The 20,078-nt window shown below is 40.3% G+C and overlaps 1 protein-coding gene across 3 annotated transcripts in view; it reads right to left on the reverse strand.

The window, feature by feature from the left end:
• The window catches only part of LOC136874196 (alanyl-tRNA editing protein Aarsd1), a 142,002-nt gene that overhangs the window by 74,826 nt on the left and 47,098 nt on the right, over positions 1-20,078 (reverse strand). For all 3 annotated transcript variants that reach the window (XM_067147808.2, XM_067147810.2, XM_067147809.2), the window contains exons 4-5: positions 10,407-10,499; positions 6,309-6,430 (exon numbers count right to left, since the gene is read on the reverse strand). In XM_067147808.2, coding sequence (XP_067003909.2) covers positions 6,309-6,430; positions 10,407-10,499 — 215 coding nt within the window. The remainder of the gene's footprint in view (positions 1-6,308; positions 6,431-10,406; positions 10,500-20,078) is intronic.

Below are 20,078 nucleotides of genomic sequence, written 5' to 3' on the forward strand. Positions count from 1 at the left end.
CCAAGGCATCAGTCTTTCAGTGGTCTGCTACCTTCTTCACAGTCCAAGTTCTGCAGCATACTCTGTGATAGGGAAGATGAGAGTTCACACCAATCTTTTTTTTTTTTTTGCAAGTTGCTGGCACAGATAGGTCTTATGGCGACGATGGGACAGGAAAGGGCTAGGAGTGGGAAGGAAGCGGCCGTGGCCTTAATTAAGGTACAGCTCCAGCATTTACATGGTGTGAAAATGGGAAACCACGGAAAACCATCTTCAGGGTTCCATCAGTGGGGCTTGAACCCACTATTTCCCAAATACTGGATACTGACTCCTCCAATCTTAAGTTTAGTCTTGATGGCGATACAGGTGTTCTTCCAGATGCAAATCAGCTTTGCTGTTGCATTTCTCGCCATTCTGATGTGCCTGCGGATTTCAGGCTTGTAGTTGCCAGTGTAAGCGACAATGGATTCTTTTTTTTTTTTTTTTTTTGTTGCTATTTGCTTTACGTCGCACTGACACAGATAGGTCTTATGGCGACAATGGGAGAGGAAAGGCCTAGGAGTTGGAAGGAAGCGGCCGTGGCCTTAATTATGGTACAGCCCCGGCATTTACCTGGTGTGAAAATGGGAAACTACGGAAAACCATCTTCAAGGCTGCTGACAGTGGGACTCGAACCCACTATCTCCCGATTACTGGATACTGGCCGCACTTAAGTGACTGCAGCTATCGAGCTTGGTAAATCAATGGATTCAAAGCAGCCGATGGTCTTTACTCTGGTCTTTGAACTGCTAATTTTGAGTCCATAGACCCTGCTCAGATTATTTTCTAGACTCCACATCTCTAGTTCATGCTCATCTTTGATTATTATCAGAATGTCATGAGCATATTACAGATTGCTAATTTTCTTAACATCAACTGCAATGCCATCATTCCAGTGTTTGAGAACCTCCATGATGATGTGCTCATCGTAGAGGCAATAAGCACCCTTGCCTTACTCCAGTAGCAGTTGAGAAGATATCCAAACGGGCGTCATAAGACGCAAGGATAACTGTATTTGAAGAGTATAGTTGCTTAATCAGGTTCACTTGGTGCCTTGGTGTCCCCATTTTGATAGGAATTATCCAGAGCTTTGATCATTTCATCTTGTCAAAGACTTTCTTGAAATTCACAAAGCTCAAACATTTGGATGCTGAACTCCCTAGCCTTCTTGATGAGTTATCAAACGTTCAAATTCTGCTCACGCGTTCCTTTGCCTGGAACCAACCCTGTCTGTTTGTCCGATATTTATTGTAGGAGGAAGGTCTTTATCTTCATGGCTTTTCTCTATGTTAAAGCATTCCTGTATAAAATATACAGTAATCCAAAATCATCACAATCTCACTAAATTACCATTTTTAGATTTTACAAATCAGTTGAAACAGGTAACAGGTAGAGACCCTCTTAGAGGTAGCCCTGCCCACGGAGTGGCACTCTTGCCTATGTGACTCCCAGAGCACACTGACCTGGTGTGTAACATCTGGTAAAGGGTCCCAGCTCAGGGTAACGAGTGAAGACCTCAACAGCAGCAAAAGCGGAGAATATGATTCAGTACGGTGGAGCTGGCGGAGGAGGCAACCCATTCCTCCGGCGGTAGTACAGATGGAACCCACTACGTTGTGGGATGAGGAGGGATCCTCAAAGGCTAAGGGAGTAAACCCCGAAAGAAAATCCTTAATTACATTCGGCCTAGCAAGCCAGTAAAAGAGCTTATTTGTAGTTGCTTTCAAAACACATAAGAGTCTCGGAACACATTTATCAACTAAATTAAGACGTCAGCATGAGCAGACTCATGTCAGGGATGATGGTTTACGGCCTGATGATAGAAAGGGTCCCGCAAAAATGCAAAACTCCCGGAGGAGACTAACACCGATTGGGTCCATCAACTTATTCAGTCTCACAGGAAAATGTGAAGAACTAGTGGACCTCATGGAAAGGAGAAAATTAATGATACTGGGGCTAGAGATGAGGAATGTAGTTGGTTTCACATGAGTAAAGGTCTAGAAGGAGTTGCTGACATTCAGTATGTTAGTGAGAGAATAATAAAGGTGACTGTGCATTTAGGGAAAGTAAAACTAACTTTAGTACTGGTGTATGCACCTCAAACTGGATGTTGTCAAGAGGATAAGAACAAGTTACTTGATGTATTGAAAAAGTAATTAGTAAAGAGAGAGTAATCATTATAGAAGATCTGAATGCACAGATTGGGACAGATAGAACAGGATATGAGAACGTAATGGGACCTCATGGATATGATGGGAGAAATATAGAAGGTGAACATTTCCTTGACTTCTGTATGAGGAATGGGTTTGTGGCGAAAAATAGTTGGTTCAAGAAGAGACAGAGCCATAAGATAACACAATACAGTTGGGATGGACTACAAAAGACTTTAATTATGTAATCTCAGATGAAGAAAGGAACAGAATGGTAACAGATGTCAGAGTAATACCCAGTGAGAGCCTTGACAGTGACCACCATCTATTAGTAGTGGACCTGAGGAACTTCTATAGGCCAAAAATGCAGAATAGGAAAATGCCAAAAATCAAAGTACGGGAACTCCAGAAAACATATAAGAGAACTGAGTATCAGAACCGGATAAAAACCCTGTTACCAAGAGATGAAAGGAAAAATGGAGAGGCAGAATGGAACAGACTAAGGGACACATTGGTTAAGGAAGCAACTGAAGTTTGTGGAAAGACAAGTATGAAAACAAGGGAGAAGAAAACACCATGGTGGAATGAAAGAGTGAAAGCAGCAATCAGGGAAAGAAATCTTTTGCAGAAAGAAAGGGATCAGGAGAAAAATAAACCGGACCTTACTAGAGACGAGGCAAAGATCAGTAACCTAGAACAATTATACCGAAACAAGAAAGTGAATGTTAAAAGAACAATTAAAGAAGAAAAGACCAAGGCATGGAATATATTCCCTCAGAAACTGGAGGAAGACAGCAGAGGCAATAAAAAACTACTGTATAGTGTTATCAGAGGTAAAAGGAAACCAATGAATAGCATACAGGCACTTGAAGATGGAAATGGAAATCTGGTTAGGGCAGAAAGTGACATGAGAGAAGTCCTGAAGAACCATTTCGACCACCTACTGACTAGACTAGTTCAAGAACAAAATACAGAACTGGAAATCCAAGACTACAATGAAGAACCTCCCATCACCTGGACAGAAACTGAGACAGTCTTAAAATCTATGCCAAAATGAAAATCTTCACATGCAGATAAAGTGAATGAGGACATGAAGACAGCAGGCATCCAGGGTATACAATGGCTGCACAGAGTACTAAATACTGTATGGACAGACAACAAAATAGCTGCAGATTAGAGCAAGGGCATTATAATTCCCCTGTTTAAGAAAGGTAGCAGACATGGGCACCCCCCCCCCCCCCCCCCTGTAATTCTAAAAAGGTTGATGTTCAATTGTATATCATACCAGATGATTTCATAAACTGAACTTAGTGACAGTCATCTAGCATCTGTTATAACCAGAAATTTCTGTAAAGAATTTAATGTTGCTCACATCATATTGGTTTTTATATTCAAGAAAATTGTGCCCCCACTGGAAAAGATCCTGCGGGCGCCCATGGTAGCAGATGGAAACCCACCCACTATAGAAGAATAACCCTGCTGTCTCATGGGCTAAAAATTCTAGAGAAGATCATAGAAAGGAGATTGAGAACCATCATTGAACCCCAGTTAGAGGAGGAACAATATGGATTCAGAAGTAACAGATCAACAATAGATCTAATTTTTAGCACCCGCATGCTGATGGAAAAGTATTGGGAGAAAGGCAAGAACCTGGTCATTCTATTCCTGAATATAGAAAAGGCCTATGATAATGTTATAAGACATAAGATCCGGGAGTGCCTGATGAAAAGAAATGTGCCTGAAGGACTGGTAAGGAAAATTCAGATGTTGTACAAAGACTGTACTAGCTGTGTAAAAATCGGGGAAGGTTGATCTTCATGGTTTGAGACCAAGAGTGGAGTTCAACAATGAAGTGCACTGTCCCCACTACTGTTCATCACTGTTATGGACAATATAATGACGAACGTCACAGAAAACATAGGTGAACTGAATGCAGTGGCCTTTGCTGATGATATCATAATTTGGGGTGAAACAGAAGACGAAGTACAGACCAGACTCAATGTATGGAAATCCCAGTTCCAGGAATATAACCTCAACATCAGCGAGACCATGACAGTGGTGATGGCAGTCAACAGAGAAGAGCGTCCAGCACGTGTAAAACTAGGAGACCACCAGCTAGAGCGCATGGATAGTTTTCCTTACGCTGGAAGTGTAATCTCCAGTGATAATCTAGTCCGGAAGGAAATTACAAACAGAGTGCAAAAGGGGTCAGAATTCTACCAACAAGTAAGAACACTTTTATGGGATGACATGATTCCAAAACCGGCCCAACTGATGATGTTTAACAGCTATTTCATACCAATATTAACCTATGGTATTGAAGCCTGCACCCTCACAAAAAGATTCATCAACATTGCAAGCATCAGAGATGAAATTTCTTAGATCCACCATCCAGAAGACCAAGATGGACAAGTTAAGAAATGAGGTGGTAAGGAAAGAAGCCGGAATAAAGACATCCCTATTACACCGAATCGGCACATCCAGACTACTGTGGTATGGGCATGTGATGAGGATGGAGCCTACCAAGAACAGACAGAATAAGTTTGGAGAGACAGGTGGAGAGGAAAAAACCTGCAAGAAGACCTAAAACCCTTGGATGGACTTGATCAAGGTTGATCTAGTTGCCAGGGGATGGACAGTGGCCTCTGGAGTGATACTATAATTTTTTTCAGAATGAAATTAAACATACAATTTCAAATAGCATCGGATTTTGAAGAATAACAAATGGGTAAACTATTGTGTGAATATCATCCGCAAAAACGCAAATTGTGGACAAACTGATTGCAGTTTCATATCGAATTTAATGTATATCGGGTTTTTCTGGACTTTTACGAAAAATTGGATATAACGACAATCTGCTATAGCGAGTAAATTTGTTGTTGTTATGAATTCTCGCTATAATGGACTTCTACTGAATGTTACTATTGTGAACGTGCGTGCTCTCTCTACTTTTCTTCTGAGAATGAGTTACATGTAAAATTTGTTGAGCCGGGCTGAGTGGCACAGACGGTTGAGGCGCAGACCTTCTGACCCCCAACTTGTCATGTTCGACCCCGGTGAGTCCGGTGATAACTGAAGGTGCCCAGATATGTCAGCCTCGTGTTGGTAGATTTACTGGCACGTAAAATAATTCCTGTGGGACTAAATTCTGGCACCTCGGCGTCTTTGAAATCCGTAAAAGTAGTTAGTGGAACATTGATGCAAGTGTAATGAACTAGTATAACATGGAAACATATTCTCTAACCCATGGGTAAATAATGGAAATATTATTATTATTATTATTATTATTATTATTATTATTATTATTATTATTATTATTATTATTATTATTATTACTTGTGAGGAGTGGCTATGAAGTTGTTTACATCTATTTAGTATTAGTATTATTTACATAGTTATGTACGGATGATCGTATTATTTGTGAGGTTATGTCATGAAACATCTGCTGTATGAATATTAATACGAGTTTGTTTAATGTACGAACACATAATTAATAGTATATAATTTATTATTACCTGTATATATGATGTATAATCCGCTGCAATATTGTGCAACACACTGTAATATCCAGAACAATGTATCTTTGGCACCAGAAAGTTATAGAAAAATCCATTTATTGTAAATAGGTTATTGGAGACTTGAAATTATGAGAAAACATATGTAATATTCTTCTAGAAGCCTGGCCATGCAACGTATATAAAGAGGCAGTCTTGATGGTAAAGTTGAGTTGTTTTAATGAGACTTGTATGGAAGTCGTGAACTCGTGTTGTTACAGGCTAATGGAGAAATCTTCTTCTTATTGTTTGTAGTAGTTGGAGTTGATTTTGTGAGAGTGATGAGTGCAAATCGTTAATCGAATATGTGAATTTGTTACGTTGGTAGTTGGCTGACATGCAAGTGTTTCAGTCTCCAGTCTTCTTCTTATTCTTCGTAGTAGTTCTTTGTTTCTGATGGCAGTTTATTAGTTTGTGTGTAGAATATGTGTAAATAACTTGCAAATAAAACAGTGTACACAACTGACAGCATTTCATGCGTGCGTCTTTGTGGTTACATCAATGTAAAGCCAATAACATTATTATTATTAATTAAAATTTGTTGAGGTTACTATTACCTACAGCAATAGAGCAGGCTGTTCCTTACCTCATCCAAAGTTGGATCTCCTTCTTCATACACTTTTACACTGACAGGAACAGCAGCACGGATCTTTTCATTGGCAATTTTCTCCCATTCATCGACCTCAGATTGCTTCAGTTTTGTTGTGTCTGAGAAAAAATGAAGTGATCAAAACCTTTCACAGAAGCAGCTCTCAGTTCTCTTTAGTAGTACTTAAGCCAATTTTAAGGGACAGGAAATATCTTAAAAGTAATTAGTGTCGAAGTATTAGCTATCAGTTTGCCAGCAATTCAGCTGTGTTTTAGAAATTTTCCATTTTTAGTCATAACTTTTCCACGCTGCAAAACAAGTTAGCTGAATTACATGTTAATAAAATGCTTGACTAGCTGAATTAGGTGTTGACAATAAAATGTTTGGCTTTCAGAATGAAATCAAAATCAATTATGGTGAATTCATTCTTCTGGTTTTCACTCATGTCAGATTTCTCTGATTATGGCTACGAGGATCATCCTGACAGTAATACACCACAATCTTTAAAAAAAAAAAAAAATTTTTTTCTACACCTTTTTTGTTTATAGCAAATATAGATATAACCTTAGCGCTTGAATTCAAACTCTGTTCTATCGGTTGTCAAGCATGATGTGGTAGCACCCGATGGTCGCTGTTTTTGATGTCTGTCAAAAGCAACTTGAGACTCTCTTCATAGTAGCAGAATCTACACTGCATTAACTCCTGTTAAAAGCAAGGTTATGGACAACAAATGTTTAACTGTGAGCAAAATGCCGCATCAACCAGAGCTTGAGGAAGCAAACATATGCAGAATACTGAAATACCTGGAGTTGAAAAAAGTTTGCTTCAGGCGATTCCCAGTAAGCGCGACTCATAAGCTCGCATTGATTACGTCCCTGCCCTTTGTACACACCATCCGTCGCTACTACCGATTGAATGATTTAGTGAGGTCTTCGGACCGGTGCGCGGGATCTGTTTCGCGCAGATTCCGATGTGTCTGGAAAGATGACCAAACTTGATTATTTAGAGGAAGTAAAAGTCGTAACAAGGTTTCCGTGGGTGAACTTGCGGAAGGATCATTACCGAAATTGTTTTATCACAAAACATTTCGAGAAGGAGTCGGACGGCCCCGCGCGGTCCTCTCCTCTGGCATTGCTCCCTCGAGGAGCGAGCCTCCTGCCGAGCCCGCTGTTGCAAGCTCAGGTGAGTCCTGTATGTACTCTGTAAGCGGCGGCCCCGTCCGTCGCTGACAGCGGGAATGTCGCGGTCCGCGTCTCCTTCGATGCAGACGTTCGGCATTGGGTACCTAACTCCCTCGCTCAGTGGAGCGGGGATAACACGAGGGGACCCATCGTGGCTGAAAGACATAATCTATAATGAAAATATATATGTCCAGATGGCTTGATAGTTCTAAGAGATGGCGAAGGAATAACAAGAGGAGAAATTATATGTGTAAATATGGACTTGGATACCAGTCATGTGGGAGTCAATTGAGAGGCACCCTAAATTTAAAAGAAGTTCAGACATGATAACATCCTACACACAGCCTTCTATAAAAATAAACAGGAAGTCAGAATTAATTTCAAAGGGGTTTTAACTCACAAAAAAAAAAATATTTTAACATTATATTTTGAAGAGACAAGACGAGCATAAAATTTACCAACTGTATTCAACTTCAAATCATTGGGGAAGTAATATGAGGACTACCCAGGAAGTAACTTCCAAACGATCTGCAAAGTGGTGGCAGTCGCAGCAGCTGCTGCTGCTGCTGCTGCTGAGTGGGACTGGGAGAGGGGTATTACTTTTTCACAAATTTACGTTCTTACTAAACACACAAAAGTAAACAAATGCATAATCAGATACACATCATACAATGTGAAATACTTGATCATTACTCACCTACTTTACTGCCTTCTTCTTCATTTTAAGAGAAACTGTGGAATGAAATGTTGGTGTCCATTCGAATAAGGCACAGATCCAGACTCTTACCTCACCCACATATCTTGAACTGTTTAAATGTACAGTACCTACTATCATTGAATTATCCTGAACTATTTAAATGTACCTACTGTCACTGAAGTCTACCCAAAATACATTCACAGCGCTATATGCGAAGTTTGGGAAGAGCAAGGAAGCACTTCTTTCTCCCAAGATGCAAGTTCTGTGATGAAAAAACGTGATCAAGAAAGTAAAGAAGCAGAAGAAAGTGAAACTGCTTAGTGATAGCCATGGTCGAGGCCTTTCAGCAAATCTAGCAGAACTGCAAGCCTACAGTGAAGTGACAGGTTTTATTCAACCAGGTGCCCCCTTTTCAGAAGTAATGAAACCCCTCTTGAGGAAGGCTGATGAACTCTCGTCAAACAACATCATAGTTATTGTCGGCGGAACCAATGACGTAGCGAGAAATTAAGGCCATCGGACCGCAAGTATTCTGAAAAGGACTCTAGGTAAGCTGACCCATAAAAATGTGCCCCACAGACATAGACATGATTTAACTGACTGGTCAATTGTGAAAAAAGCTGTCAAGGACACAAATGAGAAATTCAGGCAAATATGTAGTCATTTCAAAAATGTTACACTACTAGACATCAGTAAATTAAACCGAACTTCTCATACGAGGCATGGCATGCACTTGAAGTGGTGGTGGTGGTGGTGATTATTGTTTTAAGAGGAAGTACAACTAGGCAACCATCCTCTATATAACACTAATCAGAGAGAAAAAATGGAAGTGGTCCAACACTTGAAAAATGAAGGTATCAGCCAAAGAAAGACAAGGGCCACGAGGGGCGTGAAAATGAAAGACTCCCTAGCCCTCGCAAACCTAATAGCGCCGGGGTCGGAAAAGAACAAGAGTTGACCAAGGGAGGTCGGATAGGATAGATGAAAGTGAGGAGCCTGGTACAAGTAAGTGGAAGCAATGCCAGCACTCAGCTAAGAGCCCTGTGGTCGCCAACCCATGCTCCAAAGTTCAAAGCCCCTGGGGCTCCTTTTAGTCACCTCTTACGACAGGCAGGGGATACCGTGGGTGTTATTCTACCGCCCCCGCCCACAGGGGGAACATGCACTTGAATAGACTGGGGAAGCAATATGTAAGCAAGTTAATAAGTAACATACTGGGGAAGCAATACGTAAGCAAGTTAGTAACATCATTACAAGTAAAGATCACGAAACGACTGCCCTAGAACTACCTAGTCCAGGAAACGTGTTACATTCTGAACCCAATAATATTTCAATCCAGAATGTAGGTCCAGAATTAAATACTGGTAATAACTTGGAGGGTGGGAATAGACAGTTCAAAATATTTCATCAGAACATTCAATGTCTTAAAAATAAAATTTTAGAATAACAAGTAATTTTGAATTCAATACAGGGTATTATGTTTACCTGTTTGGATGAACATTGGTCTGATAATGACCTGAACTCATTAATACTGAAGGTTACTATCTGGCAAGTAATTACAGTCAGGTTAATAAAGAGCATGGGGGAGTTTGTATTTTTGCTAAGTCAGAATAATTCTGAACTAGAATTTGAACTAACTTCAGTGGAATTTAAGCTTCCCTATAGTAAAAGGGCAATTCTGTTAACCATGTACCGTTCACCAGATGCTGATGTGGAGATTTTCTTAGGAAAATTAGATCAAGTCCTTCATAACATTTTCGGTAGGAATAGCAGTGCAAGAGTAATACTTTGTGGTGATTTTAACATAGATTTTGCTGAAGAAAATCTTCTGTCAACATCACAACTACTGCATGTTCTTCAAAGCTGTAATCTAAAACACTTAATTTTTATACCCACCCAGGTTAACTGCCACCTCAGCTACAACGATAGACAAAATTTGTATTAACGTCTATTTTTCTAAAATGCAAGCGTCCAATATAAATTTTGGATTATCAGATCATCATGTTCAAATTTTGCAACTAGAAATTGAGAATGTTAACAAGCATTCAACCAAAATGAACCAAGCACAATTAACTCGTTTCTCAGGAGACCATACACCATGATCATCATCACCCAGTTCAATCTATGAAACTTCCTCTCCATGCCATCAGGATGAACAAACACTGTTTTTCACAAGACTTAGCAACTGTATTTAACATTATAACAAACTTTTCTTACCTAGTTCAATATAAGAAACTTCCTCCCCAAGCCACCAGGATGTTGTGGGATAATTAAACAGAGTTTCTCCTAGAGCAGAGATCAGATGTTGCCCTGAAAAATATAAAAGTTGACCATCTTTCAGTTACCAAATGAATACACTGAGTAGAGTGGATAAATTCATAAACATTTTGGAATGAAGATAAACACAACTAAAAGTAAGACAATGGTAGTGACAAAGGTAAACAGAATGGGAAGAGGTGACATAAGGATCAGGAATGAACACCTGGACATAATCAACAGCTTTAAATATTTTTAGGTAGTACTGTCAGAGAATGGAAAATTGGAGAAAGAGATAAATATATTAATTAAACAACCCACAAAGTTCTACCAGAGTGCGGGACAAGTTGTATGGGACAAGGATGCGCCTGAAAAATGAAAGGAGGTTCTCTACAAGACATATTTAACACTGAAACTAACATATGTTTCTGCACACTGACCAAGAGAAGCAAAGCTACTGAAATGAGGTTACTGAGAAGCATCACAGAAAATACCAGGTGAGAGGGTACGCAATGTAGTGACAAGACAGAGAGTTGGTGTTAGGAGATTGCAGGACAGGACTGATTCAGAGAAGCCAAAGTGGTCTGGGTACACTATGAGAATGTCAAAACAGGTACACAAAGGGATGATGACAGAGAAGATAGAAGGATACAGTGAAGGAGTGCATCAAGGATAGAGGAATCAATGTGTTTGAAGAAGAATGGAGGAAGGACAGAATGAAGTGGAGGGCATTAGTATACTACCCCATGCAGAAAGGATCTGAATGGGGATCAGATAATGATGATTATAGCCTGTATCAAATGGGAAGCTCCTTGTGTTGTGGTCATTTTTATAAAATAGAAATATTTTGGCCTTGTTCAAGTGATATTTAATGCAATGAAATATTCTCCGGAGCACAACACATTGAGAGGATGGAATAATGTGACAACACAGCAGCTCTAAGTTAGACAATTCTCAGTAACCTCTTGAAGGTAACATGCTTCCCATTTGACACAAATTACAGGATAGAAAGAGCTTTGAAAGACTAAAGGAGGTGGAATGACTAATTGGGGAAGCTCATATGGTTCTTCATGTCCTTTTATGAAACTAACCTTTATTCGTCTTATTTTCTTCAACTGAATCGATTCTTGTAACAATGGTCCAACTATCATTCTTTTAAAGCCAAGCAAAATGACTAAATCCCTATTAAAAAAGTTATAGAATCAAACTTTGTCATGCTGTGTCGTGTCCTCCATTTTGTCCTGTCTACTGGATCAGCTGAGTGAAAAACAATAAGCAATCCACCCACCTCCATTTAGGTCTTCCTGGAGGTCCTTGTCCATCTGAATTAAGGGGAGTACAAACAGTGGTATTGGTAAAAACAGTATATTTTTAGTTGGTATTGGTAAAAAAAGTATATTTTTAGTTTTTTTATGAAAAATTATTATTTGGAGTTTCCCCTTTAAAGTAGGGTAGTATCCTGCTTCATGAATTTACCGAGCTCAGAACATTTTAAGCAAGCCTCGGACCTATGGGAGTCATGGAGTCCCACTCCCATTTGACAGGCGAGGGGCTCCTTGGAAACAACTTGGCGAACGAAATAGAATTTGATGGGGAGCTATCAATATTAATGGGGCTTATGGAAGAAAGAAGGTAGAACTGGCTGAGTCAGCAAAGAGGATGCATCTGGATGTGCTAGGAGTAAGTGATATTCGGGTAAGGGGAGATAACGAGAAAGAGATTATAAAGTGTACTTGACGGGTGTTAGAAAGGGAAGGGCAGAGTCTGGGGTAGGTCTCTTTATCAGGAATACCATTGCACGCAACATAGTTTCTGTTAGGCATGTAAATGAGCGAATGATGTGGATAGATTTGTCAGTTGGAGGAATTAGGACAAGAATTGTGTCCGTGTATTCACCATGTGAGGGTGCAGATGAGGATGTTGACAAGTTTTATGAAGCATTGAGTGACATCGTGGTCAGGGTCAACAGCAAGGATAGAATAGTGCTAATGGGCGATTTCAATGGAGAGTTGGGAATAGAACTGAAGGATACGATAGGGGGATTGGTAAATGTGGGGAAGATATGGAAGCTAATGGGAATGGGAAGCGTTTGCTGGACTTCTGTGCTAGTATGGGTTTAGCTGTTACAAATACATTCTTCAAGCATAAGGCTATTCACCGCTACACATGGGAGGCTAGGGGTACCAGACCCATAATAGACTATATCTTAACAGACTTTGAATTCAGGAAATCTGTTAGGAATGTAAGAGTTTTTCGCAGATTTTTCGATGATACAGACCACTATCTGATCTGTAGTGAACTAAGTATCTCTAGGCCTAGGGTAGAGAACGTGAAATCTGTCTGCAAACGAATAAGGGTAGAAAATCTCCAGGACGAGGAAATTAGACAGAAGTACATGGATATGATTAGTGAGAAGTTTTGAACAGTAGACAGTAAGCAGGTTCAGGATATAGAAAGTGAATGGGTGGCAAACAGGGATGCTGTAGTAAAAACAGCAAGGGAATGCCTAGGAACAACTGTGTGTAAAGATGGGAAAAGGCGAACATCTTGGTGGAATGTTGAAGTGAGAGCAGCCTGTAAACGTAAAAAGAAGGCTTATCAGAAATGGCTCCAAACAAGGGCCGAGGCAGGCAGGGATTTGTACGTAGATGAAAGAAACAGAGCGAAACAAATAGTTGTTGAATCCAAAAAGAAGTCATGCGAAGATTTTGGTAATAACCTGGAAAGGCTAGGTCAACCAGCAGGGAAACCTTTCTGGACAGTAATGAAGAATCTTAGGAAGGGAGGGAAAAAGGAAATGAACAGTGTTCTGAGTAATTCAGGTGAACTCATAATAGATCCCAGGGAATCACTGGAGAGGTGTAGAGAATATTTTGAACATCTTCTCAATGTAAAAGGAAATCATCCTGGTGGTGTTTCAAACAGCCAAGCTCATGGGGAGGAGGAAAATGATGTTGGTGAAATTATGCTTGAGGAAGTGGAAAGGATAGTAAATAAACTCCATTGTCATAAGGCAGCAGGAATAGATGAAATTAGACCTGAAATGGTGAAGTATAGTGAGAAGGCAGGGATGAAATGGCTTCATAGAGTAGTAAAGTTAGTGTGGAGTGTTCGTAAGGTACCTTCAGATTGGACAAAAGCAGTAATTGCACCTAATTATAAGCAAGGGAACAGGAAGTATTGCAACAACTATCGAGGTATCTCATTGATTAGTATACCAGGCAAAGTATTCACTGGCATCTTGGAAGGGAGGGTGCAATCAGTCGTTGAGAGGAAGTTGGATGAATACCAGTGTGGTTTCAGACCACAGAGAGGCTGTCAGGATCAGATTTTCAGTATGCGCCAGGTAACTGAAAAATGCTACAAGAGGAATAGGCAGTTGTGTTTATGTTTCGTAAATCTAGAGAAAGCATACGACAGGGTACCGAGGGAAAAGATGTTCACTATACTGGGGGACTATGGAATTAAAGGTAGATTATTAAAATCAATCAAAGGCATTTATGTTGACAATTGGGCTTCAGTGAGAATTGATGGTAGAATGAGTTCTCGGTTCAGGGTACTTACAGGGGTTAGACAAGGCTGTAATCTTTCACCTTTGCTGTTCGTAGTTTACATGGATCATCTGCTGAAAGGTATAAAATGGCGGGGAGGGATTCAGTTAGGTGGAAATGTAGTAAGCAGTTTGGCCTATGCTGACGACTTGGCCTTAATGGCAGATTGTGCCGAAAGCCTGCAGTCTAATATCTTGGAACTTGAAAATAGGTGCAATGAGTATGGTATGAAAATTAGCCTCTCGAAGATTAAACTGATGTCAGTAGGTAAGAAATTCAACAGAATTGAATGTCAGATTGGCAATACAAAGCTAGAACAGGTCAATAATTTCAAGTATTTAGGTTCTGTGTTCTCCCAGAATGGTAATATAGTAAGTGAGACTGAATCAAGGTGTAGTAAAGCTAATGCAGTGGGCTCGCAGTTGCGATCAACAGTATTCTGTAAGAAGGAAGTCAGTTCCCAGACGAAACTATCTTTACATCGTTCTGTTTTCAGACCAACTTTGCTTTACGGGAGCGAAAGCTGGGTGGACTCAGGATATCTTATTCGTAAGTTAGAAGTAACAGACATGACAGTAGCAAGAATGATTGCTGGTACAAACAGGTGGGAACAATGGCAGGAGGGTACTCAGAATGAGGAAATAAAGGCTAAGTTAGGAATGAACTCGATGGATGAAGCTGTACGCATAAACCGGCTTCGGTGGTGGGGTCATGTGAGGGGAATGGGGGAGAATAGGTTACCTAGGAGAATAATGGACTCTGCTATGGAGGGTAAGAGAAGTAGAGGGAGACCAAGACGACGATGGTTAGACTCGGTTTCTAACGATTTAAAGATAAGAGGTATAGAACTAAATGAGCCCACAACACTAGTTGCAAATCGAGCATTGTGGCAACGTTTAGTAAATTCACAGAGGCTTGCAGAGTGAACGCTGAAAGGCATAACAGTCTATAATGATAATGTATATATGTATGTCCCCTTTAATTTGATGTATGTTTCATTGATTTTGGATAACTAAATCTAAAAATAATATATTACTGCACAAGCCTCTTCTCCAGATTTTGTGAGCATTTGTTCACTTAAAACAAAATACCTCGGGAACTATTTACTCTATAATTCGGTAATTTATGTCGATTCATAGTAAACATCCTGTTGCATAAGTTGGCTACATTGGTTGCTATCACTTAATATCTGGTGTTTATATGGTAAAAAGCATGTTAACATCCACGTCTTGTAAGTGGCATTACACTTTCAAGTGTGATTTCTGATAAACTTTTTTTTTTTTTTTTTTTTTTGCAATAGTTTCCCATTTTCTCAGAAACTACTTAAGATAGAGCTTTGAAATTCTCTCTCTCATTAACAGCATTATTGTTTTTATGTGGATCTATGATGGTAGTGTTATAACACATATTTTGATCATAAAAGTTTTTTAAAAATAAATAAATTTTTAAAATCCATATCTTGAATTTTAATAAAGCTAGAACTAAGAAAGTAGACTAATAAATGTATTAGATATGTATCTACGTCCTAGCAAAATTTAGTTTTATTACCTTGGACAGTTCACAAAGAAACTGGTCTGTAAATTTATACATTATCAGCATAGGCCTTTGATACCCCGTTTAAGCTCCGGGCCTGTTCTCTTCTGACTACATGTCCGTACACAATAATAATGTTATTGGCTTTATTGTTGCCACTGATGTTTTCACGGCCTGTACTTATAGACGTGATATACGCTTTTGGGCTATGCCGTGTCAAGAAAATAAGGTGAAATTCTTTATGTTTCGCAGAGAACTTTGCTCTGCGTCATCAGAAGAAAATTTCGACTGTCCACGAGAAAGGCTTCTTAAACAATGAGGTTTGAATTTAGACATTAACGTAGAAATAGAAATGGTACGTTCATTCATTACCAGATGGCTCCCTGGACGCGGTACAGCGCTAGCGTTCAAAGTGGAAGCTGGCGGAACTGTCAGAAACAGCCTGAGGGTCACATAACATAACAGGTGTATGCTACATATGACATTGACAGGTGTATGACATTGACACAAGCCCGGAATGAAATATTTCCAAATTCGTACGTTCCCCATCGCCAGATGGGTGATCGTATCATACCATTTAGTGATACCCGTCAAATCCCCAGACATCTCGCCAATGGATTTCTGTGCTCTGGTCACCTGAAAAGAGGGCTTTCTTCTAGACTATTGAGTGTCTTTGGAAAGTGTGCAAGGGCTATGGGAAAATATGCCTCTTCCTGTACTCCGTCGAAGTCTTCTACAGTGGAAATTGAGATGCAGGGCAGTAGTCTGTGCCTGCTGCTAACACATCGAGCGCAACAGGGTCTAGGAAAACGGAATCGCCTAGGACAAAAAGTACAACAAAATCATCCAAACTTAACTAGGGCAACCCTCTGTACATTGAAGATTTTTGGTGATAAGGTAGGTACAGCCCCAGCATTTGGCTGGTGTGAAATTGGGAAACCACAAGAAAGCATCTTCAGGGCTGCTGACGGTGGGATTCGAATCCACCATCTTCCAAATGCTACACAATGTAACTCTTCAACATAATCGCTGTCCCTTGAAAATGCCTTACACCACCTTGGAATGAGTGCATGTACGTCTGCATAGTACAACTAAGCAACCGTCACGATGGAGTACCTTCAGATCTCTTTCCACCAAGCAAGTCTTTCAATTTTGACAGTGTCATCTCCATTCACTTGTTTCAATATCTTGTAAATGTTTCAGACTCTCATTCTCACAACACAGGAAGTCTATACCAGCACACTGCTTTTAATGGGTGTCAAGTGTAACGGCCATCTTGAACAAGTGTCACGACCACACCGTACGTGGGAACTGGTTGAACCAAATTCACGTACAAGTAGTAAGAGTGCTTCTATGTATAGTTGTAGGGAGAAAAGTTGATCATTAGTTTTGTAGTACCCCCATGTACATAGTACACTGCAGCAATATTGAAAGACCCAGAGTGAGGTGACTGGACTCAATCAAGAACAGCATAATGAGGAGGAATCTGGACTAGAACAGTGCTGAAGAAGAGCAATGGTGGTTGGATAGAGGAAGATAGAATGGTACCATTAACATCTCGAACTGCCAGGAGCTGGAAACATGAAATTTGTGGTGGTGATTTTCTACTCCGATTTACTTCCTAACATCCTCATTTCTTACCCTGTCTTTCTTTGTCTATACTATAACATCTCTTAAAAATTTAATCTTACTGGCCTGGATTTGGCTCTCCTGTCCATTTGTCAGTGTCCAGTCTTTGCTGTACAATGTTAGTACAGGACAAAATGCATCTTACATATCACTTCCTTCTTCCTCACACTATGGTAAAATGCATTTTTCTGTGGTATCTTCTTATAAATTTCTATGGACTGACTTGATACAAGAAGAAATTGTACATATCAGTGATCATTTAATTGGGATACAATGCAAAGGAAATGTCACGAACATCATTTTTATTATTAGTTGGAAATGGCAGCTAAGCTGGGGCCAAATTTCTGTAGTAACACTAAATGAATATGACAATGGCAAGACAATATCTCGAGGAATAGCAAGCTGATCACCAATCCCATGCAGAAGCTCCCTGAATTTGACCTGAGCTCCTGAAGGACGTGGTGTCAGCAGATTCAGAACAAATCATGGTCTGAGCAAAGTCACACTACACCAATGGGGGCTGTGGTGTTCAGCAGACCACAAGAACCATTGTGGAGGACTGTCCAGAAAAGAAAACTGCCAGGAAGCTGACCTGTCCTACATGCATCTGGTGATGACACTGTTCACTGGTTGAACTCCCTCAGCGTGACCCTCTAGACATTTCTGCAGGGGACAAGGTGGTGGTGGTGGTGGTGGTGGTGGTGATTATTGTTTTAAGAGGAAGTACAACTAGGCAACCATCCTCTATATAACACTAATCAGAGAGAGAAAATGGAAGGGGTCTGACACTTCAAAAAATGAAGTTATCGGCCAAAGAAGGTCAAGGGCCACGAAGGGCGTGAAAATGAAAGATTCCCTAGCCCTCGCAAACCTAATAGCGTCGGGGTCGGAAAAGAATAAGAGTTGACCAAGGGAGGTTGTATAGGACAGATAAAAGTGAGGAGCCTGGCACAAGTAAGTGGAAGTAATGCCAGGACCCAGCTAAGGGCCCCGTGGTCGCCAACCCACGCTCCAAAGTTCAGATCCCCTGGGGCCACTTTTAGTCGCCTCTTACGACAGGCAGGGGATACCGTGGGTGTTATTCTACTGCCCCCACCCACAGGGGGTAAGGGGACAAGGAAAAATAACATGTTAAGCGAGAAAATATACTACTGAATACACAAATAAAAACTATCCAACAGGGATATGGAAATACTAGATATGTTTTTTCCGACATAGGGGGATTTTACATTGTATATCTGCGGGTACAGTGAAAAATCTATGAGAAGAGAGTATTAAAAGGCGTGAAAAAAACACAAGAGAACAAATACGAAAACTAATTCCACTGGGGATTATAAAATAACAATAGTGCACTGAAAACAACAAAATATGAAAACATTTGAACGGGGTGCATAACAATATTGAAGTATTATTACAGATTTATTCCAAAACAAATGTTAGTAGAAGCCTTTTATTTCGGACCAGTGAGTTATTAAACATAATTTTTCTGGTCACACACTTAGACAATGAATTAGAAGTTATACATGGTCATGTGCAATGACTTTGGCCGCCATTTTGAATCGAACTAAACTTCGACCGACGAAGACCGATTCGAGTGATTGATTCGAAACTGGAAGGTGTGAGTTTCAACATTCATGCCAAGTCTGTGCGCTTAAAGATGTAGATGCCAGTCGACTTGCTGATAGACTTTAATTTTGCCTTCATTAGTAAGGAATTTCATGACTTTTCCTTATCTACAGTGTGGCACAAGAATAGTTGACACATTTAATTTTACAATAACAACTTTATTTTTCACAGAACACTAATGAAATTTTAGACACAGGTAGCTTGGACCCTGGAAATACCAACATTTCACTATATCACATGTTCAATGTGACCTCCACTGTGGCGAACAACCTCTCTGAGATGAGTACGCATGTTTCTGACGACTTTGCGGCACAGGTCTTCATGAATTTCACTGCAGAGCTGCACAATCCGAGCACGCACTTCTATGCGGCTTTGAGGTCTTGAAGCAAAGAGTTTTTCTTTCAAATAGCCCCATAAAAAGAAATCACAAGAATTAAAATCTGCGCTTAAAGGAGGACAGAAGAATCCGCCATTATTGCTGTACTGTGGGTAGCGATGAGAAATTACACGATCACCAAATACTGCCCTCAAAATCTCAAGAACATTGTTAGATGTGTAAGGTGTTGCACCTTCTTGCATAAACCACTGCGTACCGAGCTCAACAGCTGCAGTTGCTTAAGTGCGGCCTGTATCCAGTAATCGGGAGATAGTGGGTTCGAACCCCACTGCCGACAGCCCTGAAGATGGTTTTCCGTGGTTTCCCATTTTCACACCAGGCAAATGCTGGGGCTGTACCTTAATTATGGCCACGGCCGCTTCCTTCCCATTCCTAGACCTTTCCTCTCCCATCGTCGCCATAAGACATATCTGTGTCGGTGCGACGTAAAGGAAAAAACATTGCGTATGAATAGGGAGTTCCATTGCTAGAAGTTGAGGCATGAATTCATTCTCCAGCATGTCCTTGTATTGCTGTGCATTAACTGTCTGACTGAAAAAATTGGTCCAATTAACCCATGACTAGACAGAGCTACTCACACACTCACTTTTTCCCCATACATGATTTTTTATGAATAATGTCTGGTTTTTCTTTAGCCCCAAAACGCACATTTTGTTTATTAACTGCCCCGTTGAGATGAAAATAGCCTTCATCAGAGAACCAAGTGTTGAACAGTACTTTATCTTGAGTCCATAAAGCATACTGCAATCTCTTCTGCCTGTGAAGATCTGTTAGCTTGCGTAGTACAGTCATTTTGTATGGATACAATTGATGGCCACTGTGTAACATTCTTTGAACTGGATGGCGCGATATTCCACTTTCTCTTGACGCTCGCCGTGTTGACTTGCGTAGGCTGCG

The sequence above is a fragment of the Anabrus simplex genome, chromosome 5 (genome assembly GCF_040414725.1).
Source record: "Anabrus simplex isolate iqAnaSimp1 chromosome 5, ASM4041472v1, whole genome shotgun sequence".
NCBI classification, from domain to species: domain Eukaryota; kingdom Metazoa; phylum Arthropoda; class Insecta; order Orthoptera; family Tettigoniidae; genus Anabrus; species Anabrus simplex.